Below are 26,369 nucleotides of genomic sequence, written 5' to 3'. Positions count from 1 at the left end.
TTTAGATTATGACTGCATATACAAAGGATGTGAAGTATCACCAATGCGAAAGTCTAATAAAAAGGACTGAATATCTTCTACTGCTGGATAACCTGGATTAATGGTTTATAGTGAAACTGGGTACTTGACAGCAAGCTTCCACTTCAATTTTTTTAATTGGTATTTTTTGTTTTGCTTTGTTTTGCTTCTGGAAATTTGGACCATCACAACCACAGTGAAGATATTACTATTTCTATGAACAAATATCATTTAATCTAAAGTAGATTCTATGATTAACCAGAGATTTACAAAAGTTTTATTAGTAGTCAATTTCCTTATATTAATTGTTTGCTTTAGTAAATAATACAAATCCATACTCACCAGACTCACTTACGGAATCCCAGACTGGGTCTTCAAATTCTAGCTCTCCCTTTCTTATTAATTCAAAGAGCTTTTCCTCCGAGTTTGCCAAAAAGGGTGGCTCTCCACACAGTCTAAACAAAGGCAGTCATTTGTTCATATGTTTTCAACATAAGATTCTTAAAAATTAACTTTCTGCAGGACTTGGAGCAGTGATGCTTTGTAGGTAAGTAACAGGCAGAAAAAGAGAAGGGTGACTCTCTGGCTGGAGAGTGGAAGCAATAGGGCCATCAGGCTCAGTGCTGGTCTGATCCCAGGGCATGCCTATGCACTGAGACCTCAGAGCTGCAAACGCCTCAAGGCTTCTGTGGGTGGGGAGACACTAGGATTAAAGGTTACAATGCAGAAAGCTTGATATTGGCACAAAAACAGACAGGTAGACCAATGGAATCGAGTTGAAAATGCTGATATTAACCCGCACACCTACAAACACCTGATTTTTGAAAAAGAAGCTAAAGCTATACAATGGAATAAAGAAAGCATCTTCAACCAACGGTGCTGGCATAGCTGGATGCTGGCATGTAGAAGACTGCAGATAGATCCATGTCTATCACCATGCACAAAACTTAAGTCCAAATGAATCAAAGACCTCAACATACATCCAGCCACACTGAACTTACTAGAAGAGAAAGTAGGAAATACCCTTGAACGGATTGGTACAGGAGACCGATTCCTAAACATAACACCAGTAGCGCAGACACTGAAATCAACAATTAAAAAATGGGGATCTCCTGAAACTGAGAAGCTTCTGTAAGACAAAGGACACAGTCAACAAGACAAAACAGCAGCCCACGGATTGGGAAAAGATATTCACCAACTCCACATCCAACAGAGAGCTGATCTCCAAAATTTACAAAGAACTCAAGAAGATAGTCTGCCAAACACCAAATAATCCCATTAAAAAGTGGGGTACAGAACTAAATTGACAATTCTCAATAGAGGAATCTAAAATGGCTGAAAGACACATAAGAAAGTGTTCAACATCCTTAGCCATCAGGGAAATGCAAATCACAACAACTCTGAGATACTATCTTACACCTGTCAGAATGGCTAAAATAAAAAACACCAATTTATGCTGGAGAGGATGTGGAGAAAGGGAACACTCCTCCACTGCTGTTGGGAGTGCCAACTTGTACAGCCACTTTGGAAATCAGTATGGCAATTCTGCAGGAAAATGGGAATGAGTCTACCACAAGATCCAGCAATTCCACTCTTAGGCATATGCCCAAAAGAAGCACATTCATACAACAAGGACATCTGTTCAACGATGTTCATCGCAGAATTATTTGTAATAGCCAGAACCTGGAAACAACCTAGATGACTCTCAATTAAAGAATGGATAGAGAAAATGTGGTACATTTACGAAATGGAGTACTACTCAGCGGGGGGGGGGGGGACAAAGACAAACAAACAAACAAAAACAAACAATGGGATCTTGAAATTTGCTGGCAAATGGATGGAACTAGAAGAAACCATTCTGAGCAAGGTAACCCAGTCACAAAAAGACAAACATGGTATGTTCTCACTCATATGTGGATTTTAGACAGAGAGTAAAGGATTACCAGCCTACAATCCACACTGCCAGAGAAGCTAGTAAACAAGGAGGACCCTAAGAGAGACATACATGGTTCCCTGGAGAAGGGGAAAGAGACAAGATCTCCTGAGCAAATTGGGAGCATGGGGTTAGGTAGGGGAGAGGGAACTTGGAGAATGAGAAGGGGAGAAGAGGAGGGGTGAGGAAGACATGGTGGGGCAGGGAGGTTGAGTTTGGAGAAGAACAGAAGAGAGCAAGATAAGAGATAATATAATAGAGGGAAACATTATAGGTTTAAAGAGAAATCAAGCACTAGGGAAGTGTCTGGAAAGCTACAAAGATGACACCAACTAACCATCTAAGCAACAGTGGAGAGACTTTCTTACATGCCCTCTTCTGATAATGAGATTGATGACTAATTCATATGCCATCGTATAGCTTTCAGCCAGCAGCTGGTAGAAATAGAAGCAGACACCCACAGCTAAACCTTGAACGGAACTGAAATCCAGTTTCAGAAAAGGAGGACAGATGAGCATAGGGGTCCATACCAGGCTGGTGAAACCCACAGAAACAGCTGACCTGAACAAGGGGGAGCTCTTGGTCCCCAGGCTGATAGCTGGGAAACCAGCATTGGATTGATCCAGACCCCCTGAATGTGGGTGTCAGTAAGGAGACCTTGGAAATCTATGGGGCCCCTTGTAGTACTTATCAGTACTTATCCCTAGCATAGGAATGGACCCTGGGAGCCCATCCCACATGGAGGGATACTCCCTGAGCCTAGACACAAGGGGGTTGGCCTAGGCCCTATCTCAAAGGATACGACAGACTTTGAAGACCCCCCTACAGAAGGCCTCACCCTCCCTGGGGAGCAGAAAGGGTATAGGATAGGTAGGGTATTAATTTGGGGGGAGGGTTCAGGGGAGGAGGAGAGGGAGAGGGACCTGGGATTAACATGTAAAATAATCTTCTTTCTAATTAAAAATAAAAAGAAGGCCAGGATGAAAATCACTAGTGAGAAAGGGCAGATACTGGGTAAACACAAAGCTAACAGCAGAACAGTCCAAGCACCAAGCACCAAGCACCAAGGGTTAAGCAAGCATGGGCCTGCCTGTATCTATAACACAGGGACTATTTAGTTAACTTCTTTCTAGCAGAGTTAGGGGCAAGCCAACCAAGCCGAGTCCATTAGCTGACCTAGGCCAGAACTATAACAGTATACTTCCGAGTTGAGTTCAGTGCCTCTGAGTACATTCTCAGTCGATGTTAACATAACCATCAACAACAACCCCAACATCTCAGGACAACCCTGAAGACAACCAGCAGGCATGTCCAGGGACACCCAGGCAGAAGGTGACACAGCAAAAGCAACTTGGCAGATCAATGCCTCAACTCTTAGGCATAGACCTTCCTTCCACCTTTACTAGAAAACAAAAATGGCATTATTCCATTATACTTGCCAAGGTACAGTCTACTTCAGTATAATAAAGCCTAAGTCTTCTACATTTTATATTTTTACTGACTTCCTTCAGTTATATTTTCTAAGTTTTATTTTAAAAATCCAATTGTGAACATTTTCCGATCAAGGTAAAATTTGGTACTTTATGACAATGATGATGAAAATGAAGAATTTTGCCAGCAGCCAAGGACATAGTCTGGAGGAGAGAGCTTCTCCTGCAAAAGCTTCTTGTTAGGGGATTAGTAGTTGTCAAGCTGTTGCACAAATCCTTACTTTTATACTTTTCATTTCTCAAGCTCATTCTAACACTTCTTTCTCCTTACTTGGTTTACTATTGCTTAGTTTTAAAATGGAATTTTAAAAGCCATAGAACACAGAAAGAAAACAATCAGAAAAATGGTTGTATGGACACTTACTATCTATTATAACAAGTACAGGCCAGCTAAGGCCCAGCTCATTGAGCCTGTTATCAAGCAGTGATATGCATGGCCCCCAATCTCTTAGCAGCCTCTGCAAGCAACTATAGCTTAAGGGCTACATTTTAAATTTTCCACTTTTTTCTGTCCTGTGCAATTTTATTTACGCAAAATGCATCTAATGGTTGGTCAATCAGCAGCATATGGAGCTTTATGACAGCAATTTCCCAGCACTTCCAGAAAAGGGAATCCAGGACGTGAAAAATGCCTCTTAAAGCTCCCTATTATTTTCTGTTGCATTAATAGGAGTTAGGACAGCAGAGGATAGGAACCATAAAGAATATTTATTTATGTTAATTTCACATTCAGAAAGTATGTTATCATTGTCCAATTAAGTAGAAATGAATCTGGGTTAACTGATAAACAAGGAAGTAGCCCACATGGAGAAGGCTGTGTGCTGTGCTCAGGGTGAAGGGAATTGTCTATAGTGCCACAGGGCTCCAACAGATTAATGAGTAGGCACTGGTGAGCTAAGTGAGGATCTTCTGTGAAGAAAGGAAGGAGCCATTACGATGATGTGCAACCACACTCTGCAGCAGAAACATTCAAATTAGATAGTTAAGAAAGAGGGGGGAAAATGAAAGGTAGGTAATACACTTGCTTTCCTTAACAGCAAATTCAAAAAGTAACAAACACCATATGGATTGTGTGATGATTCATTATGCAAATTAACATGGACTTTTGTAGACAGTCTTAAGAATATGAAAGATTTATTTAAATAGTTACATGTTAATTAAAGGCTAAACTCGGGATTTTTGCCCCATGATTCTAATCGGCACAAAGCTTTATGAATCCATTCATACTTCATGCTGTCTAGGCAATGATGCATGTGAACCAACCCAGTTACAGCCGCAATCACATCATCTGGCTTCTACTGCCCGTGAAGATATAACTACAGTGATGTTAGTGTTTAGACATGATACGGAAGAGGCAGTGCACAGCAACATGACCATAAAACTAATGTTGCATTGACATTAAAATGTTCAGATTCACTCAAAGATAGAACAATGGTCACTAACTTTTTAAAACACCTCTTAGAAAATTCACTTAATTCAATTTAACAAGTGTACTGAGCACTGAATATGGGCTGACTGTTGTATAGGATGCCAGGATGAATAATTTGAACTGTCTTTCACAGAACTTAAAACAAGGAAAATAGATATGATAGATAGAATATTGTAAATATTTCCATGTAATTTGGCTTGGGGGTGATGCACACCTTTAATCTCAGTACTTGGAAGGTAGAGGCAGGCTGAATTCTGTGGGTACAAGGCCAGCCTCTACAAAGTGAGTTCCAGGACAACCAGGGCTGTTACACATAGAAACCCTGTCTTGGAAAAAAAAAGTTGCTATTTCACATATATCACAATGAGTGCTATCGAAGGTACACATGTGCAAGCAAAACTTAATGTTAAATATTTCTGCATTAGAATTGTTATTGTTACATCATGACAGTCTCATGTAGCCTGGAACAGACTATGTAGCCAAGAGTGACCTGTAAGTTCTGCTCCCCCTGCTTCCATTTCCCTAGTGCTGAAATTGAAGGATTGAACCACCACACCTGGTATATGCAGTGCTGGGGATCAAAGCAGGTATTCCTGTGTGCTGGGCAGGTACTTTACCAACTGAACTAATAACGCAGCCATATATTTGTGTTTGAGTGTTACTATTTTGCCTGACTTTTTAAATGATGACTTAAATCCTCTGTGGAATGCAGAAAATGTTTATATATAATAAATATATATCTTCTGACTAAGGTAGGAGTTAGGAAAATAGAAAGCTTTAGTGTTTGCCCAACCTAGGAGACAAGTTCACAGAGAAGAAAAGAGTAAGCACTCACGGTACACACATTTGCACATGCACACATAAATACACACACACACACACACACACACACACACACACACACACACACACACACCATGCAATGCAGAACATGAGTCATCACAGAGGCAGGTACATGAAAACACACACACAGCCCAAGCCTGGAAAAGTGAGCTAGAGTGAGGTTGTGAACAATCTGCCAAGTCACACCATGTCAGATGAGCTGATAATTTTATAGAACAAGAAGTAATTATCAGAGGGCTTTAGTCTAGAAAGAGTATGATGCAGATGACAATCCTGCAAGCAGTGCAAAGATCAGATGAAGTGGAGGATGAACAGGAGCAGGAAAGCAGCCAGAAAGATCCTGAAATGATAAGGTCATAGAAAGATGGATAGGTCCTCACCATCAACAGGTGAGAACACTTCACAGGCAAACTTTCCAGGACTTAGGATTTGACTGAATCATGAGAGCGAGAGGGGGGAAAGAGCAAGAATCACCGAGGCTCTCACAGTGTTCAGGGAACTGAGAAATACAAAACAGTCCCTAAATCCTGAAGCAACCTCTACCTAACTACACTCACCTACGCTCACTCCCCATTGTGCCTGTAGATGTGGGCAGCTCTAGGGCAGGTGGCCCTCCTTCCCTATTCCTGGTGGCCTACAGGGGAAGCTCTAAGCTTCAGCAAGGGACCAGGAAAGACAGATTTTCACTTAGCTTGGATTGTGTGGTATGCTCTTAAATTTGTAGATCAGTGGAAAGCAAAATTGAACATTGTGAATGTACAGCACTAACTAAATACTTAGGAGATGATCCTGAAACCTAGTGAGAGAGTACTCAGAACAGTATCCCAATCAGATTTTAAATGACACCTTTAAAAATATACTGTTTATAGTTTTAATTTAAAATCTATGCCAATCTACAGCCAAAGGCTTCCATTTTATTTATAGTAGGCTACTTACAAAAGGTACATTATGACGCCTATGCTCCAAATGTCGCACTGCTGGCTGTACTCATGGGCATTGATAACCTCTGGTGCTGCCAAATAAGCAGAAATAAAATAATATTAATAATACAATAAATGACTTTCAATTGCTTAAATACAAAGCATGAAAAATGTGCTGATGTGTTGTAATTTATTCCTCCAGAGGGAAAAAAAGAGCCAGCAGCAGATGCTGAATGAATAATGTACAGGCCTTCCAACTGATGTCACCAAATCCTCACTCCTATCAATTAGTTCTTAATGGGACAATGGCATAAACTGCATTGCTAAATATGCAGTTCGTTATTCCTGTAAAATGATTAAGTGATTTTACAAAGGTTGTGTAGTTATACTAGAAGACAATACTACCTTAGACTTTGCCCCAAATAGAAGGAAACACACCACTTAAGTAAATATTATTTAATCAAGGCCAATATGTATAAATCTGAATTCATAGAAAAGCTAATATTGTGGTTATGAATCACTTCAATAGAATAATTATAATAATAATTAAATATCAGAGCACTAAAATGACAGAACATACATTATTTCTCATATTTCCTAAGTAAGAAAACTGAGATAGAAATCACACTCACATAAGACTGGGTCAAAGCACCAATGAGTCCCAGTGCAGGATGAGATTCCAAGTATGTGACTCAATTCTGCGCTCTCTGATTGACAAAGGTGTTCACAACAGGGTCCCTTCAAACAGCCTCTCAAAGCAGCACCATGCCTTTAACCTTAAGATGGCACATGCTTTAAAGATGAGCTTTGAGGGGTTTGCTTTATAATGGCTGGCTTCTTAAAAACGCCACTATGATACCAAGGAATAGCTCTACTTTACTTTTACACATATAGATAATATTTCTCTAAAGAAAACAGTCACAAACACAAAAATAAGATTCATATATAGTTTTCAAAAGAACTTTAAAATTTACAAAGTGACTTTGCATAATAAGTTGTGTTCAGAATCCCATGAGCCAGTCATGAAGGCACTTGATGCCCTGTCAGTGAGGGTGGAAACCATGAAGACTTGACTGCAGTAGCACACTCTAGACTGTTTCCCATGGGAAAGCTGTGTGCTTATGGAGAAAGCATTCCCAGTCTTTTCCACTAACACACTGGCCATGTGCATGTATGCCCTCACATGTGAGTGCACCCACTGGAGCTCATGAATACATACATACACACACACACACACACACACACACACACACACACACACTTTTATAACAACCACTAAAAACATATAGAATTTTATTTTCCCCACTCTCTATATTAAAGAAATGGTAAACAACAAAAAGAAGCCAAAAGATACATAAGAGAATGAGAAAGAGCTAAACTATAAATAGTTCACAAATTGGATACTTTGTCTCCAAATAATTGAAAATTTACAGCATTCCTCTTTTTGCAGTTATTGTGTGTGTTTGCAATGTTTAACTGCATGTAAAACTTTAAATACAGGACGAGCAAAGTGAAAGTTGTTCAATGGCCATGTGTCTGTCATGAAGGCAAATTCTGAGGTAAGATTCAGTGAAGGCTGCCTTACGGCTGTACACATAGCAGGCACTAAAACTCCTGGCCTCCACTTTTTCAGTCTTCCTAATTATCAGGGGCATTTCTACTTGCACTGTCATCCCAGCCCTCAGGGAGGCAGAAGCCAGAATATCTGTGCCAAGGAGCCATTTAGGAAGTCAGCAAAGCTCCACAAACCATCTGTCTTCCCTCTTGCTCTCTCGCTTGTTATCAGTGTAGACAACTAATAAGCAGGCATAAAACTCAGGGTGCTTGGATATATTTTCCCCATGTAACTACAGACCAGATGTCTTTTGCCAATGGGAGGATATGAACAGAATCTAAAGTAGCCTTCTCCCAAGTAAGATAAAACAATTTAAAAACTTTATGCATCAAGTAGGCAAAAAAAGCACAATGAACAAAGTATACTTTTCAGCAATAAAAACAGATAAACTACTGATACAACAACATGCATAAAATAGCAAAACCATTCTATGGAACAGAAGACACAAATAAGTACACACTGTATGATGTGAGTGCAACTGAATCTAGCGATGGGCTGCACTGGTAATTACTGGGACACCAGAGGGGAACTGGTAGAGAAAGTCAGGGTAACAAAAATGCTGTGGTCTCATTGGCATGGTGATTATATAAATCGGAGTTCACTGTGTAGACTCTGGCAATCCTCCTGTCTCAGCCTCCCAAATGTTGAGGTCATAGGTATTGGCTACCACCCCTTTCAGGTGTTCTACCTTTTTTTCAAGTCTTCTCACTTACCCATATAAATAGGAGTGCCGCACGTGGTCTGCATCATGCCTTCACTCCTGGAGCCATGCTTCTTGACTGCCAGGCCAAAATCAGTCACCTGAGAGCAGACACACAGCTCAGTCACTCAGTGACTTCCATCCACTGTAACTGTATTTAATCCTCACTTGCTGGGACAGGCTTTTCCCTGTATTACTAATAAAGACTTGACTTTCCCTCTCTGCCCACCCTCTCTGGGTGCAGAGAAACTTGGTAGTGAGAACCCAGGATGTTGACTGTTCATGCCTTTTGTTAATTCTTCTTGGTAAGGATTTTTATAAGTTTTTTCATCTGTCTCCACACAACACAAAATACAGCCTAGCCTTGGAATGTGTTATCTATTTTTCTGATGCTGGAGTTATGGTCCAACAAAAGCACTGTTTAAATAAAAATAGTTATCATTATCAACACTTACTAAGACTCTTCTTTAACATGTATAACTAATAAATGCTTGTTTTCCACTACTATTATGTCCTTTGTGAGTATCAAGTATACCACAATTGCTACATTACTTAAAATGAAGCAAATTAGCAAGGACAAAAAGGCCCATGCCAACATGGCCTGGCCACAGATGGCCTGAAGGCCTTTTGTTGCAACTTTAGTCTCCTGCTCCCTAAGTCTCCTAATTACACCTTCAGTTACTAAGTATTTGTCATGTGTCCTTGGTTGTCTCTCAAAATGGAATGCCCTTGGACTCAAAGCAGAAACAAAGGCACATAGGTTCTTTATTCACACTAAATGCAAATTGTCTATACCTTACAAAGCATAAGGAAATGTTCCTAATTAACACATGACATTACCAAACCCATCTCTTTTTCTTTTATACAGGGTCTCACTCTGCAGCCCAGGCCAACTTAAAGCACACTATATGGCCAGGCTTGCCTTAAACTCATGGCAATCCTGTTTCCCCTCTCCTGTGCTGGGAATACAAGTGTGCGTCAGCATGTCTTGAATCAATTACTCCAGGACTTTCCATAAATAGCCCACTCGGAGCTTAAATCTATCTGTCTCCACACAACACCTCTACAGATACAAAACATATTAAAAACTTTCACGATCTAGTTCCACTACTTGGAGAGCAGAGTCTCTTGTTTACCAGAGGTTAACCGAGCATGTTGTCTCAGGCTCTCCTCCACATTCCAACAAAGAGCAAAATGACCTAAGTTCCTGCCTGCATGGAGTTTACAATGGACTATAAAGAACAGTCACCAAAGGATGTCAGCAGTGTTGCTGAGTCTGTTTCTACTGCATATGGAGTTAGCTTCTGCAATGGCAACTTACAGACACATTTGATTCTAAAGTTAACACTTGCACACATTTTGAAAGCAGCCACTATTTAAGTGCTAAGTAATAAATAATGTATTCTATCATTTATTTGACATTAAGGAACACTTAATTTGAATAAAATCTTCAAGAATAAACACTTGGCACATTAATTGTGGTTAAGACATAAATATTAATACCCAGGAAAAATTTCAATGAGAAATACAGACTGTAGCATTAATTTAGTATCAAAAGCACAGCCAAGGTGTGTTTTTCTCTAAATCTGTAACACATTTACATCAAATTACCAGACATAATTTTGAAATTAATTAGAATTCAGAGCATCTGTTTGCTTGCTATTAACTAATGATTTAGAACCATCCAAAGGAATATGCACTTTGAAAAACACAATCAGTAGCATCACTTAGCTTGTAAGATTATTTTTATCAGTTACAACTTCTTTTGTGAATTTTTAACTCCTTAGCACAAATGGCTTAGATTTGAAAGTCACCAAAATGTGTTTAAGATGTCTTTGGCCACTTTGCTGCTGGTTGTTTTCAGAGCAATACTGAGTAGGAGCTCTAGGCTCTCACCTTTATGTTCAGGTTCATTTCATTGTTATCATCCGTAAAGCTGCTTTTAACCATTATGTTCTCCAGCTTCAGATCTCTGTGCACTATATCTGCCAGGAAGACAGACAAGCACAGTGAACATCAGAAAGACAGAGAGGACAGAAACAGGACAGATAAATAAAGTATGAGGGGAGGCCAAGTACAATTCTTCCCTGTTCTGTTTTTACTTATGCCCCTCTTCTCTACATCTCTATCAGAAGCTGTTTTCTCATCTCTGTGTGCTCCCTGTTGTCCCAAACTAATGTCTCAGCCTAGTGAGTGTGGAAGGGGATCTGTCCGAGGCCACACAGTCCCAGGAGAACAAAGGCAACCTGGGTCACAACACAGGCCAGCTAAGGGTTTCTGTATCCTTGGGTCACAAAGCAGGGACTGTGCCTCTGTTATAACATTACTGTCAACATTAACATTTTAACACATTGTAACTTGGCTACACGTGCATACACTGAATTTCAGTGTGTTTTTCTAAAATATCAGTATACATTTTCATACTGTTTATATGTTGAAATAAAACCCACAGCTCTCGGGGCTAAACAGGTCAAATTTGAGGTGAGATTTCTATGTGCATTCAAATAGTGTATCAAACACTCCTCTGCAAATAACTGGCTGAGTTCACATCCACAGCAAATGCTTCCCAAGCTGTAGAAAGTTAAGTGTACAACTTCTAGGGAAATGCAGCACAACTAGACCTTGACTGGCAGTTGTGGCTAATCACTCACAGTTCTCAGATATCCCCCAGGCTTTGTCTTTGGAATTCTTCCTGATTCTGTTACTCCACCTGTCTCTACTTACATACATACCATGCCGCTTTAATTAACGTATTTTGTGATGTTTTTATCCTCCATGGGGACAAATCTCCCTAATACCCCACATTTTTATCTTTGATATTCTCACCTTTTTTAGAATAATTTTAAAAATCTCACCCCCCCAAAAAAATGCTGTTAAGATTTTATAGAAATATACTGAAAAAGAATGTATCACTTGACAATGGAGAACTGAGACAAGCATGGCATTGGGCCTCTGCAAGTATTTCCTCACAGGAATCCTTCTCTTGTCTGGGCCTGTATTCCCACATCTAGTTCTGACACACAGGTAAGCTCCCTGCATTTCACACCACTCTCCATTAAGAAATCGCCACACTGGATTACAAGCTGTTTTCTGTACTCCATCTCCTGCTAGCCTAAGCTACTTGAGGGGCAGGGGCCCTAATTTTTTCATCTTCGTAACTCTAGGGCTGAGCACAACACAGTAGGTGCTGAGGAAACTGAGATCCCAAAGCCTGTCACTGACCATTGTGGAAAAAATACTTTCTCACCTGTAAAATGAGAATGTTCTAAAGCCACATCCAAGAACCTCAAAGAAAAGGGGAGCATGGGACAAAGTGACAGCAGTAACACTTGAGTCAGTAAAGCTATGACAATAAGCAGAGTTCTTTTTTAAACATGGTTGTTTTTAAGCATTATCAAATTACTCCAAATGATTTCTTCTTCTTCTTCTCCTTCTTCTTCTTCTTCTTCTTCTTCTTCTTCTTCTTCTTCTTCTTCTTCTTCTTCTTCTTCTTCTTCTTCTTCTTTTTCTCCTTCTCCTTCTTCTTCTTTTTGGAAGTGTGGTCTTTTTTGGCACTTTTTAAATTAATTTATTTTTTACATTCCAATCCAAGTTCCCCTTCCTTCTTCTCCTCCCACTCCCTCCACTCTCCACTCCTCCCATCTGCTCCACAAAGTAGGAAGTCTACTGAGTCTGTCCCATCATGTATTTGAGGCAGGACCAAGGCACCTCTCCACCCCACACCCCTGTGTCTAGGTTGGGCAAGGTATCTCTCCATATGGCATTGGCTCCACTAAGTCAGTTTGTGCATTAATGTTAGGTCTTGAACCCACTGCCAGTGGCTTCATATATTGTCCCAGTCACCCCATTGTCACCTATATTAAGGGAGTCTAGTTCAGTCTCATGCAGGTTCCCATTTGTCAGACCAGGACTGCTGATTCTATGGGTTTCCCCATCATGATCTTGACTCCTTTGATCATATTATCGCTCCTCCCTCACTTCAATTGTAAGAGCTTGGCCCATTGGTTAGTTGTGGATTTCTGCATCTGCTTCCATCGGTTTGGAAGAGGGTTCTAGCTTCTCTGGGGTTGTAGATTATAGGGTAGGTATCTTTTGCTTTATGTCTAGTATCCACTTATGAGTGAGCACATACTATATTTGACTTTCTGGGTCTGGGTTACCTTACTCAGGATGATTTTTTCTAGCTCTGTCCATTTGCCTGTAAATTTTAGGATGTCATTGTTTCTTACCACTGAGTAGTACTCCATTGGGCAAATGAACCACATATTCTTTATCCATTCTTCAGTTGAGGGGCATCTAGATTGTTTCCAAGATCTGGCTATTATGAATAATGTTGCTATGAACATAGTTGAGTAAATGTCCGTGTGGTGTGAATGTGCCTCCTTTGGGCATATGCCCAAAAGTGGTATTGCAGAGTCTTGAAGTAGGTTGATTCCTAATTTTCTGAGAAATTGCCATAATGATTTCCATGGTGGCTATACAAGTTGGCACTCCCACCAGCAATGGAGGAGTGTTCCCCTTTCTCCACATCCTCTCCAACATAAGCTGTCATTGGTATTTTTGATCTTAGCCATTCTGATTGGCGTAGGATGGAATCGTAGAGTGGTTTTGTCTAAGGATGTTGAGCATTTCCTTAAGTGTCTTTCTGCCATTTGAGATTGTTCTGTTGAGAATTCTCTGTTTAGATCTGTACCCCATTTTTAATTGGATTATTTAGTAGTTTGATGTCTAGTTTCTTGAGTTCTTTGTATATTTTGGAGATCAACCCTTTGTCAGATGTGGGGTTGGTGAAGATCTTTCCCCATTCTGTAGGGATCCGTTTTGTCTTGATGACCATGTTCTTTGATTTACAGAAGCTTCTCGGTTTCAGGAGGTTCCATTTATTAATTGTTGCTCTCACTGTCTGTGCTACTGGTGTTCTATTTAGGAAGTGGTTTCCTGTGCCTATGTGTTCAAGTATATTTCCCACTTTCTCTTCTATGAGGTTCAGTGTAGATGGATTTATATTGAGGTCTTTGATCCATTTGGACTTGAGTTTTGTGCATATGGATCTATTTTCATTCTTCTACATGTTGATAGCCAGTTATACCAGCACTATTGTTGGATATGCTTTCCTTTTTTCCATTTTATATTTTTAGATTCTTTGTCAAAGGTTGGGTGTTCATAGGTATGTAGATTGATATCAGGGTCTTTGATTCAATTCCATTGGTACACCTGTCTGTTTTTGTGCCAATACCAAGCTATTTTCATTTCTACAGCTCTATAGGAGAGCTTGAACTCAGGGATGGTGATGACCCTAGATGATCCTTTATTGCACAGAATGGTTTTTGGCCATCCTGCATTTTTTTGTTTTTCCATGTGAAGTTGAGTGTTGTTCTTTCAAGGTCTGTGAAGAATTGTGCTGGGACTTTGATGGGGATTGCACAGAATCTGCAGATTACTTTTGGTAGGATTGCCATTTTTACTATGTTGATCTTACCTATCCAAGAGCATGGGAGATCTTCCCATTTTATGATATCTTCTTTATTTTCTTTCTTTAAAGATTTAAAGTTTTTGTCATACAAGTCTTTCACTTGTTTGGTTAGCATTACCCCAAGATATTTTATGTTACTTGTGGCTATTGTAAAGAGTGATATTCCTCTGATTTCTTTCTCGGCCCATTTATCATCTGTACATAGGAGGGCTACTCATTTTTTTAATTAATCTTGTATCCTACTACATTACTGACTTCTTTTCCAATTTGTGTCCCCTTGATCTCCTTTCATTGTCTTATTTCTCTAGCTAGAAAGTCAAGTACTATGTTGAATAGATATGGAGAGAGTGGACAGCCTTGTCTTGTTCCTGATTTCAGTGGGATTGCTTTGAGTTCCTCTCCATTTAGTTTGATGTTGGCTGTTGGATTACTGTATATTGTTTTTATTATGTTTAGGTATATTCCCTGTATCCCTATTCTCTCCAAGACCTTTATTATGAAGGGGAGCTGAATTTTGTCAAAGTCTTTTTCAGTATCTAATAAGATGGTCATATGGTTTTTTCTTTCAGTTTATTTATATGGTAGATTACATTGACAGATTTTCATATGTTGAACCATCCTTGTATCCCTGGGATGAATCTTACTTGGTCATAGTGAATGATTTTTCTGATATGTTCTTGGATTCAGTTTTCCAGTATTTTATTGAGTATATTTGCATCTATGTTCATGAGGGAAATTGGTCTGTAATTCTCTTAGTTGTGTCTTTGTGTGGTTTGCATATCAGGGTAACTGTAGGCTCATAAAAATAGTTTGGCAATGTTCCTTCTGTTTCTATAGTGTGGAATAATTTGAGGAGTATTGGTATTAGCTCTTCTTTGAACATCTTTGAACTTCTTTGAAACCATCTGGACCTGGGCTTTTTTGTGGTTGAGAGACTATTGATAACTGTTTCTATTTCCTTAGGAGTTATAGGTGTATATAAGTTGTTTATCTGTTCTTGATTTAATTTTGGTATATGTACTTATCTAGAAAATTGTCCATCTCCTTAAAGTTTTCCAATTTTGTGGAGTACAGGTTTTTGAAGTATGGCCTAATGATTCTCTGGATTTCCTCAGTGTCTATTGCTATGTCCCCTTTCATTTCTGATTTTGCTAAATCAGACAAAGGTTTGTCTATTTTGTTGAATTTCTCAAAGAACCAATTCTTTGTCTCACTGATACTTTGCATTATTTTCTTTGTATCTATTTCATTAATTTCAGCCTTTGATTTGACTATTTCATGCCATCTTCTCCTTCTGGGTGAGTTTGCTTCTTTTTGTTCTAGCACTTTCTGTTAATTCACTAGTGTGAGATTTTTCCAGCTTCTTCGTGTAGGCATTTAGAGCTATGAACTTTGTTCTCAGCACAGCTCTCATTGTGTCCCATAAGTTTGGATATGTTGTGAGGTCATTTTCATTAAATTTTAGGAAGTCTTTTATTTCTTTCTTTATTTCTTCCTTCACCCAGTGGTGGTTCAGTTGATCATTGTTCAATTTCCATGTGTTTGTGGGCTTTCTGAAATTAATGTTGCTGTTGACTTCTAACTTTAAGTTGTAGTGATCAGATAGGATACAGGGGTTTATTCCAATTTTTTGTATCTCTTGAGGTTTGCTTTGTTAGGGAGTATGTGGTATATTTTTGAGATGGTTCCATGAGGTGCTTTATATGTTACCTGGCCTTTCTCCTTTGCAGCTCCTAATATTCTTTTGTATTCTGTATGTTTATTGTTTTGATTATTATGTGGCAAAGGGACTTCTTTTGGGGGGGTCCAGTTTATTTGGTGTTCTGTAAACCTCTCGTATTTTCATAGGCATGTTCTCCTTTAGGTTGGGAAAGTTTTCTTATAGGATTTTGTTGAATATATTTTCTGTGCCTTTGAGTTGGACTTCTTCTCCTTCTTCTATCCCTATTATTCTTAGGTTTGGTCTTTGCATGGTGTCCCAGATTTCCTGCATGTTTTGTGTTAAGGATTAGTTGGATTTAAATTTTTCTTTGACTGATGAATCTTTTTCCTCTAGTGTATCTTCAACACCTGAGATTCTCTCTTCTATTTCTTGAATTCTGTTGTTTATGCTTGTATTTTTGGTTCCTGATCATTTACCCAGATTTTCCATTTCCAGGATTCCCTCGGTTTGTGTTTTCTTTATTGTCTCTATTTCAGATTTCAAGTCTTGAATAGTTTCCTTCAGATGTTTGATTGCTTTTTTTAGTTTTCTTTAAGGGATTTGTCAATATCTTCTAATTTTTTATTTGTCTCTTCCTCCATTTCTTTAAGGGAATTTTTCATTTCCTCTTTCAGGGCCTCAATTATCCTCATCAAGTTATTTTAGGTCATTTTCTTCTAATTCATTTGTGTTGGGATGTTCAGGTCTTGCTGTTGTAGCACCACTAGTTTCTAGTGGTGCCTTATTGCTCTTTATATTTTTGAGTGTGTTCTTACCTTGTTGTCTACACATCTTTTCCTCTAATTGGTTTAGGTGGAGCTTTGCTTCAGGGAGTCTCTCTTTCTCCAATTGGTATAGTTGAGGGCTGTGGCTCCATTGACTCCTTCAGGCACAAGCAGAGCAGAGCCTCAGTGAATGTTCCTCCTGGCAGAAGTGGGCCCAAGGCTCAGGTGGTTGCTCTTTGAAGTGCAGGTGAGGCTACAGTGCAGATAGACGCTCCTCCTGTTGGAGGTGTAAGTAGAGTTGAGGGGCCAGTGATCAATGTAGTAGTGGGTTATCTCCAACCTTGAAATGGCAGCGGATGCTGGCTGGGACACAGGTACTCTTCCTGGAGGAACTTCTTGTGATTGTTTCTGGAAGCTACTGCTGAAAACAGATACTGTCGTCTCACCCAGCGGATGTTCAGTGCTCCTGGGCCTGAGGCTCAGGCCTCCCTCTGACCTGCTCCAAGGCCTGAGGCTCAGGCATCCCTCTGATACTGCTCTGGGCTGGTGGTTCAGGCCTACCTATGATGCTGCTTCTGGGCATGAAGCTCAAGTCTCCCTCTACAGCTGCTTCTAGGCTGTGCTTCTGGCCTCCACTGACACTGATCCAAGCCTGCATCTCAGGCTTCCCACTGATCTCCAAATGATATCTTAATAGGTAATATTACTATAAATTTGTCAAAACCAATAGAATTAAAAATACCGATAATGTAGAGCCAATTCCTTAGGGTGAGATGCCATGCTCAGTGGCAGTAGGATCATGATATTATCCTGGTACATGTGTTAGCTTGTTAGAGTCCACTCCCCATGGTGGGATGCCATGCTCATTCTTAATGCATGGGAGAGAGGCCTGGCCCTACACCAACCTATTGTGCCAGACTATGTTGACTCCTCATGGGAACCCTTACCTGTGAGTGGACTGGGGGTGGTCTATGGGGAAGTTAAGAGGGTAGAAGGAGGCAAGGGGTGGGAGGGAAAACTGTGGTTGGAATGTAAAATGAAATCAAAAAATCAAAAATACCAATAATGAATCCTAATGCAAACTACAGAGTTTAGGGGACCATAATGAGACCACTCTGCATATGTGGCACCAGGGTGTATACTGGAAACTTCTGTTCCTTCTGTTTTGAACCCAAACTGCTCTAAAACTGAAGTGTACTATTTTATGAGGCTAGAACATGTACAGTTTTAATGATATTAATATACAACTATTTTAGGAAAATTCACTTTATCTACTTTGATTTTGATCATATTAGCTACGTCTTAAACTTCTAGAATAAAAATGATCATGACTGTTTGCTCTTCCATATACAGTGTAATTATATGCTTGCATTGTTGCTAATTAAAATGTCTATAAATATAATTAAAAGGAAAAATATGGAAATGTAATTATTATCCACTTACATTACCAAGTTCTACTAACATGATTATGAGTCCTAAAGATCATCCCACTTAAACAACAGTGATGTCTTCATTTATGGAGATGGTGAGGTGAACAGTCCTCTTCTTACCTTTGTTATGAAGATACGCGATGGCTGATGCAAGACTTTGAATTATCAACCTTGTCTCGTTCTCTGAGAAGTGCCCCTTTTTATCCAGAACTCCTTTGAGCTCTCCATCCTCACAAAGCTCCATCACCAGGTACATTTGCTGACATTACATATTTAAAATTCAGAATATGAGAAAGTTATGAGGTTATATGTATTATAAACCACAACTGTGATCACAATCTTAATTTATTCACTTGAAAATGTCTTACATACAAACTATTACACTGAATACAAAGGAACACAGGAACAGGAGACATAGTGCTGACCTCAGGAAGTTCAACAGAGTTACAATATCATGTGGTATGTACTAACAGTCTAACATGCCATGGGCCTGTGGAAGAGGCTGCCTTGCACAAAGAATGCTCACCAAGGAGAATTAAGACTGAATGTGTGAGCAGTAACTTCTGGGCAGGAAAGGTGGAGGAAAACCAGGCAGGTCTGGTGGCCAGTATATAAAGCCCCTAAAGCCTGAACAAAGCAGCTATTAGAATAACACACAGATCTCTGTTAACAGTACTGGAGACTGTAGGGTGAGAAAGAAGAAGCTGGCTAAGCGTGAGGCTAAAAGGAAATGGTGGAACAAGTTCGCAGAGCCTTCGATAGCAAGCTCAAAGACTATAGACTTCCCAAGCCCCATACGAAACAAGGCATTGGAGGTGTTAAAATCAGAGTCTTTAGGTAAAAGTTGTATGGTGTCAATTTTGCATTTCTAGGTCAACACTACAACGGTAATGTAAAGCAGGGTTCAGCAAAATTTTTCTATAAAGACCAAACCCAAGAGTAACCATTATGGTCTCTGTGGACAACATGGTCTCTTTTATAACAGCACAACACAGCAGCTGCCTCGAGATAAGCCATAAGCAATACAATGCTATATTTACAGACTCAGAAATCTGAGTCTGGTGTAATTTTTAAGGTCATGAAACACTGTTCTTTCACATTTTGTCATTTATTTGGAGATGTAGAGAACTTATCTCATGGGCCCTATAGAAACAGGCAGCAGACCAGACTAACTTCATAGGCTGCCTGTGTGAACAGGGGGACCTGTGAGGCATGGGCTGAACACAAGAAAGGGGGTGGTTTCTTAGTTTTCTTGTTGTAATAAACTATCCTGATAGGGGTAATTTAAAGGAGAAAGGGTGTATTCTAGGTCACAGTTCAAGGTACAGTCTATTATGATGGGAAAGACGCTGGCTGGCGGCTTCAGAAGCATGAGGTGGCTGATCACACAGCATCCAATCAAGAAGCAGAGAACAGTGAGTGCTAGTGCTCAACTACTTTCTCCTTTTTAAAAACTATTTTTAAATTTTTAAATTGATTTAAGTGTGTGTGTGTGTGTGTGTGTGTGTGTGTGTGTGTGTGTGTGTGTGTGTTCTTGTATGCCCCAGCATACCTTTAGAGATTAAAGCACAACTTGTTCTCTTCTACCCTGTAGATCTGGGGTCATGTCAGTAGACTTGGAAGCAAGAACCTTAGCCCACTGAACATCCTCACTTGCCCCCACTTTCTCCTTTTTATTTGGTCTGGGACCCCAGTCAATAAAATAGTGCTGCCCATAATGGGTGGGTTTTCCTACTTCAATTAACCTGGTTAAGATAATCCCTCATAGGCATGACCAAAGGCTCATTTAATGTAAATAATTCTTTACAGGTGTGCCTAAAGGTTTGTCTCCATGATGGTTCTATACTCTATCGAGTTTATAATATTAACCACCACAGGAGAAAAGAAAAAGATATGGAAAGTACCAAAGAAGAGACAGTGGAACTCAGTGACCAAGAAGCAAGGATGAAATGCCTCTTCTGTGTCTATTCTTTATTAAGATGTCTTTAGATATGTGACGGTAAGGTCACTTATTGAGTCAAAGATTTCTATTCAACTAAAAGGCATGCCTTTTCCATAGACACTGCCATCAGACACAATTACCCTCCAAGTTTCCATTCTCACATGTATTCTAGAGTTCTGCTGTTCTGAAGATTTGGGGGTCTAATGCTGTTCTTGTAACAGCTGCTAATCCAACGTCTATGTTCAATCACTGTGATTAAAGCAGAGAGAGATGTAAGTATCTTTCTTCCTAGAGCCACAATTCTGATTCAATAAATTTCAGGCTGCTTTACGATTTTAAAGTGTCTGAAACATCTGGCAAATAAGCCTTTGAACTGGGCCATACTTTCTTCATTGACAGCGAGCACTACAGGACAGCTAGGAATGTGAACTGTAAAGTGAACTATTTGGAAGGGAAAGTTGCATTAGCAATAGTTACAAAATAAATTAATGCCAATTTATAAAATGCACAAGATGGCAGTTGTTAAGAGCACTGTTAGAGTGCTCTTAACAACACTTAACAACTGTTGTTAAGAGCTACTCTTTGAGAAAACCAGTTCCATTCCCAGCACCCCCATGACAGCTCACAGGCATCTGTAACTCCAGTTCCAGGGGAATCCATCGCCCTCTTCTGGACTCTGAGGGTGCTGCATGAGGGTGGTAAAATAAAATCTTTTTTTAAATGTTAAATGTGTGCTGATCAAAGTTATCGTGATACAGTGTATTACTCAAGTCTTACAATTCTTAGACACAATTGTGCATATCTACAGCACAGGTGAGAAGAGTATCTATGGGACTAGGTGGCAGCACAGAGCCTGCAGAGAATAGCAGCAATGATAGGAAGGGAAGAAGCTGCTCAAAACTGCCAAGGTCAAGTGTGCAGCCTACAGAAATACACCTTGGAGAGCTTGCAGGTCCAGGGGCCTCTATGAATTCAGTAGATGGGAGTCCAGAAAAGCCAAAACAACTAAAGTTTCCAGGGAAGAATATCAAAGAGGGGAAATCTGTACACAGAAGAGAAAGAGAGAGAGAGAGAGTGAGAGTGAGAGAGAGAGAGAGAGAGAGAGAGAGAGAGAGAGAGAGAGAGAGATTCTTCCTAGAATCTTCAACAGAGTGTTAATCAGTATGTGCATTTTCCCCAAACTGGGAACTAACCATGTGAAAGGCCAGAGGGGACAGTTACTGGTGCTCATGCGGGGCAGGGATGCTGTGTTTCCATTAGCCAGAGAGAGACATCCCATAATTCATGTAGCATTAGAGAGACTATGAGTATTCAGAAGGCCTCACCTCAGTAGAAGGGGAAAACTAGTCCTATAGAGGATACTCTGTTGGCTGGCCTCGTGCACAATGGTAGCATGTCTGACTCAAGAGGATACTCTGTTGGCCCTCACAAAGGGCCAATCAAGCCCCAAAGGCACTGAACTGTCTCCAAATGACTCACTATGTCATAAAACAAAGTCCAAGAATCGTTACTAGAGCCAGACATGGCGGTGCATGCCTATAATCTCAGCCACTGGAAGCTGGGGCAGAAGATTCACTAATTTCTGTGTTATGTAATGAGACCATATCATCTCTCCTAAAAATAGTTATAAGAATATAAAACTCTAGCACCCAAAATGGTAATTTTTACAATATCTGGCAGCCAATTAAAATTAGCTGGTAACCAGGCTTGGTAGTGAGTGCACACCTGAAATTCTAGCACTCAAATGCTGACAAGGGAGGTTCACAAGTTCCAGGCCAGTCTGGCTATGTAAGAATTTCTAGAGCACCCTGGCCTACATAGTCAGACCTTGTATTAAAAGACAAAAATAGGGAAATAAATTTGTAAGTAACAGATGTACATAGTAATAAAATATAACCCAGAATGAAGGAGGAAAGGCCCATCAAAACTGAACTAACAATGATGTACACAGTACAATTAGTAGGAAAAGGACTCTAGTTCCTATCATTATATTCATGAAGTGTGGAGACACTGAGTATGTTAAGGTCAAATGTTGAATATACACATGAAGGAAATGGAATTTCCACTGGGTGAGATAATAAAACTTAGATGTTATTTAAAAAATTAGTGAATCTGAATTCATGGTAAAATACAAATTACACAGTCTGAACATGGCAAATGATGGAAAATGAGCAGAATAGGAGTATACTGTGAGCTGTGTCAAGTCATCTGGCATATGTACCAAAGTAGTTTCCAGAGTAGGGCATGGAAACAGAAAAAAAATACTTAAGGAAATAATTACTAAAATTTATTCTAAATCAGATGAAAATCAAATTCACAGACCCAAGAAGTTCTATGAACCCCAAGCACAAGAAATATGAAGAGAACTTTATCAAGATTCATCGAAATCCAACTGCCTAAAACTTAATATAAAGAGTCTGGAAAGATGGCTCTGTGTTAAGACCACTTGTTACTACTGCCGAAGACCGGCTTCAATTCCCAGCATCCATGTGGTGGCTCACAACTGTCTTCTCCAGATCCAGACAAGCTATAGCCCTCTTCTGACCTCTGTGAGCACAAGGCATGCAAAAGGAAAACAGACATACAGACAGACCAAACATTCATACACATAAATAATTTTTGAAAAACTGATGACAAGGAACAAAGTTGTTTAAAGAATACTTGGGGATAAAAGAAGTCACAATTCAGCATGGAGGTATAGCTTGGTGGTAGAAGTAGGCCAACACTTAACATGCACAGGCCAGGGGTCTGACCTTCAGGACCACCAAAAAGGAAAAAGGACAGCTGCCAAGCACTTTCAGCTAATAAAGTGTAATGCATAACCCAAATTGACTATTAGTAGCTACTTTCAAGTCTGGCATCAAAAATGAAAAACAATATCTAACATCTGATGAGACTGATGCCTTATACCCATAGTCCCATTCATCTTTAATCCTTCAACAACCAGATGAGTCAGCACTTCACAGGTGAGACACTTACACAGAGAGAAGTTGACCAACTTGGCCATGTTCTCACAGCTAAAAAGTGGGGGAATCAGGATTTAAAGAAACAGACCATCTGTTCACATGCCTAACCACATAGTATATTGCTTCCAGGTAGTGCAAGTGATGCCCACATTAATGGGGAAAAGAAAACCCTACAGTTAAGATTAGAGAATGATAATATCTAGGAAAGAAAGGAGACAAAACACACTGGAACAGACAAAGGTAAGAACTTGTTATTCCCTGTTTGGGTGGTATCTCTGGGAGGACTGCTCTTTCCTGAAGAGAAACAGAGGAGGAGATCTGGGAGAGAGGGATAGGGCAACTGGGGGGCATGGGGAACTGCACTCCAGATATAATGTATGAGAAAAAAATTTTAAAAGTATTTTCTACACCATGCCAAGTAAACCTCTTCACTTTGATCATGAAGCTAATCTTGCAATATCTTGACAATAATTGAATGGTCTCTAGTAGAAACAAAAACAAATGCAAAAGGATGCCATCTAGGAGAAAGCTCTACTCACTATTTGACTTGCATGAAGCTATTCTAATCTTAAACATTTGTTTCTAATGTGCCACCCACAACATGTAACTAAAGACATCAATCTAATCATTGCACACCTAATTATACAATCAATAATAAAAGTCCTGGAAAATGTTCTCATCAATCTCTGGTGGCAGGCTTTTGCCAAGGACATGAGCAACTGCACCCCAGAGGGCCACTTCAAAATGGAACAATATTCATTTTGTGATGATAACAACCTTCAAACTGTAGCACCTGGTGGAACTTTACCTTAGGTGTCTCAAACACTTGCTCCAGATGGATGATGTGTTTGTGTTTGACACTCTTTAGGATGTTCACCTCCCGCTCAAGTAACTTCACCGCTGAGCTTCCAGCCTAGTCAGTGAAGAAACAGATTGCATGTGGGAATGCCACTTCTACGCTCCTCAATATGAAAGTTATGTACTTACACCTTTTCCTGAAGTTTTGAATAGTGTCTTTCTTAAATGATATCAAGAACTTTATCCCATAATCAGATCAAATTTTGCCCCTTCTTTCCCTTGTCCAATTTTAAGTTGTATTTCATTTGGCTTCAATCAATCTCTTGAACTGTTTCTACAACTGTTAGCTACAACATGGCCTTTGACCCCTCAGAATTTTAGCATATCTTTTTGATATTCCCTTCAATTGAAGTGATCCTTTTGCATATTGGTAGGGATATCAATCAGAGATGGCTTCATAACAGAAAACTTTTCTTTTATGTCTTGTTTTGATCTTTTATATGTATGATATACAGAATATATAATATATACACATGACATATCACTTTTATATATATGCACACACACTAGGCAATGGGATCTTATATTTACCCTTGTACATGTTACACTCTGGTCTCCCTGATTAACTGAGGAGACAGAGAGACAGAGTCCTTGCCTTCAGACTAGTTCAATAGCCCCTGTGTCTCCTAACATCTAATCCTTACCATGCCTGGAACAAAAGGTAAAATGAAGAGATCTCCAGGGAATGCATGGTTGTCCTTCAGATGTAGGTAAGATTGTCTAATCATCTAGGAAATTCTAGGGTGCTCCCCTGATACTGAAATTGCCATTATCTTATAATATTCTCCTTTTTTATTTCTGTCTTTTTTCAACACAAAAATATTCTTGAAAGAGGTTATAAAGCAACTATTTCTGCACACACCTTTAGACCCAATTTGTGAATGTACATAATGGTTCTTAAGGGAACAGATTGATCATAAGGCAAACATTTTCTAGTTAAAATTTTACTTATGGCCATCCCCACTTCCAATTCCCTTTCCTGTTGGAGCTTCACCATCATTGTGTGAGGAGGATACTGACCACTCTGCTGCACCCCACTCAAGGAGGGTTAAAGCACATTTTAAGCTTAGCCTAGAGCACTGAGAAATAGTGACCATGAGGAGTGAATCCCTGTGAAGAGCAGATCTGGAAGGTTAGCACCATTTCTCCTGCTACTTATCTCAATTCTGTTCCTGCCTCTTCCCCCAAATGACTTGACATATATGGACTGTAATCATATACTGTTCAGTTCCTGTATTGACAGTATCATTTTATTTTGTTATTTTAGTATACTGTACTCCCAATATCAGTATATGAGTGAAAAATTCCTAAAGTGGCAAATATAATCCTCAGATTGAATCTTCAACCCTAACTGGCAACAAAAAAAGTCACAGCCAGCATGCCAGGCAGCCCTGTGGTGTGTGTCACCTAGAGTTCAAAAGAATTGCAAAATGTGCTAGGAAGGCGCTTAATTGCTTTATTAAAGTTGATATGTCACCTCATTAAACTTGGAAATTTTCAACAATTACAAAAAAACACATATAGGCTACTATTTAAAATTTTATAGATCCAATACTTGTTACCATAAATCCAAGAAAAAAACACCATTGACGGTGTCATTTTGTTTCCTTATCCAGACAGAATTTTTTAAAGTTGAAGAGGGCTGATGAAAAGTTTGAGATCTTAGATTCTGCCTAGTCCCCTGCCAACAAGTAATAGAGAGGTAGTACAGCAGATACACAGGGACAGTAGACTAGATTGGAGGAGGGTTGGCCAAAGTAAGGAAAGAGAATTAAATGAGACAATATAAGAAAAGTGTATCAAATAACTCCGGAGGGCAACAGGATTTACTTTCACCTGAGACATCTAGCCCTACACCTACATAAACTGAGGCCAGTTCTGACTTCAAATTCACTTGTGAAATTTATTTATTTGGTTATATTGACAATGCTGATGCTTTTGCATTTTCCAGACAGCACATGTCTACCTAAGAGCAGGATGTAGGCCCTTCACAGGAGACCAGAGCAGTACCCACGTTTCTCCAGCAGTTAGCCCAGCCCAGGCCCTCAAGGGAGACACAACTTGGGTTAGTGTGGAAAGCTGCACTGCCCACCCCTACCTTACCCTGGCACTGAACCCTGCGGATGCTGCACTGGGGAGCCTTACCTTCTCTTTATTCACTTTTTTAATTGCCCACTTAGCTCCTGTTTCTTTGTCTGTAACTTCAGTGACCATTCCAAAGCTTCCCTGTCCCAATATTCTTCCGAAGGTATAGAATTCCTGGAGACAAAACAAGAGTTCCTCTGTCTCTGTGGCATTCATCAGGAATTAAGAATGAACACACAG

The 26,369-nt window shown here is 39.7% G+C and overlaps 1 protein-coding gene across 1 annotated transcript in view; it reads right to left on the bottom strand.

Annotated features, from left to right (window-relative positions):
* Stk33 (serine/threonine kinase 33) overlaps positions 1-26,369 on the bottom strand; it is a 90,415-nt gene that overhangs the window by 48,549 nt on the left and 15,497 nt on the right. The window contains exons 3-9 of the mRNA XM_027410341.2: positions 26,190-26,303; positions 23,995-24,099; positions 18,399-18,537; positions 10,845-10,933; positions 8,962-9,049; positions 6,650-6,725; positions 361-473 (exon numbers count right to left, since the gene is read on the bottom strand). Coding sequence (XP_027266142.1) covers positions 361-473; positions 6,650-6,725; positions 8,962-9,049; positions 10,845-10,933; positions 18,399-18,537; positions 23,995-24,099; positions 26,190-26,303 — 724 coding nt within the window. The remainder of the gene's footprint in view (positions 1-360; positions 474-6,649; positions 6,726-8,961; positions 9,050-10,844; positions 10,934-18,398; positions 18,538-23,994; positions 24,100-26,189; positions 26,304-26,369) is intronic.

The sequence above is a fragment of the Cricetulus griseus genome, chromosome 3 (assembly GCF_003668045.3).
Source record: "Cricetulus griseus strain 17A/GY chromosome 3, alternate assembly CriGri-PICRH-1.0, whole genome shotgun sequence".
NCBI lineage: Eukaryota > Metazoa > Chordata > Mammalia > Rodentia > Cricetidae > Cricetulus > Cricetulus griseus.
The sequence above is the reverse complement of the archived record's forward strand: the minus strand, read 5'-3'. Positions and strand labels throughout refer to the sequence as shown.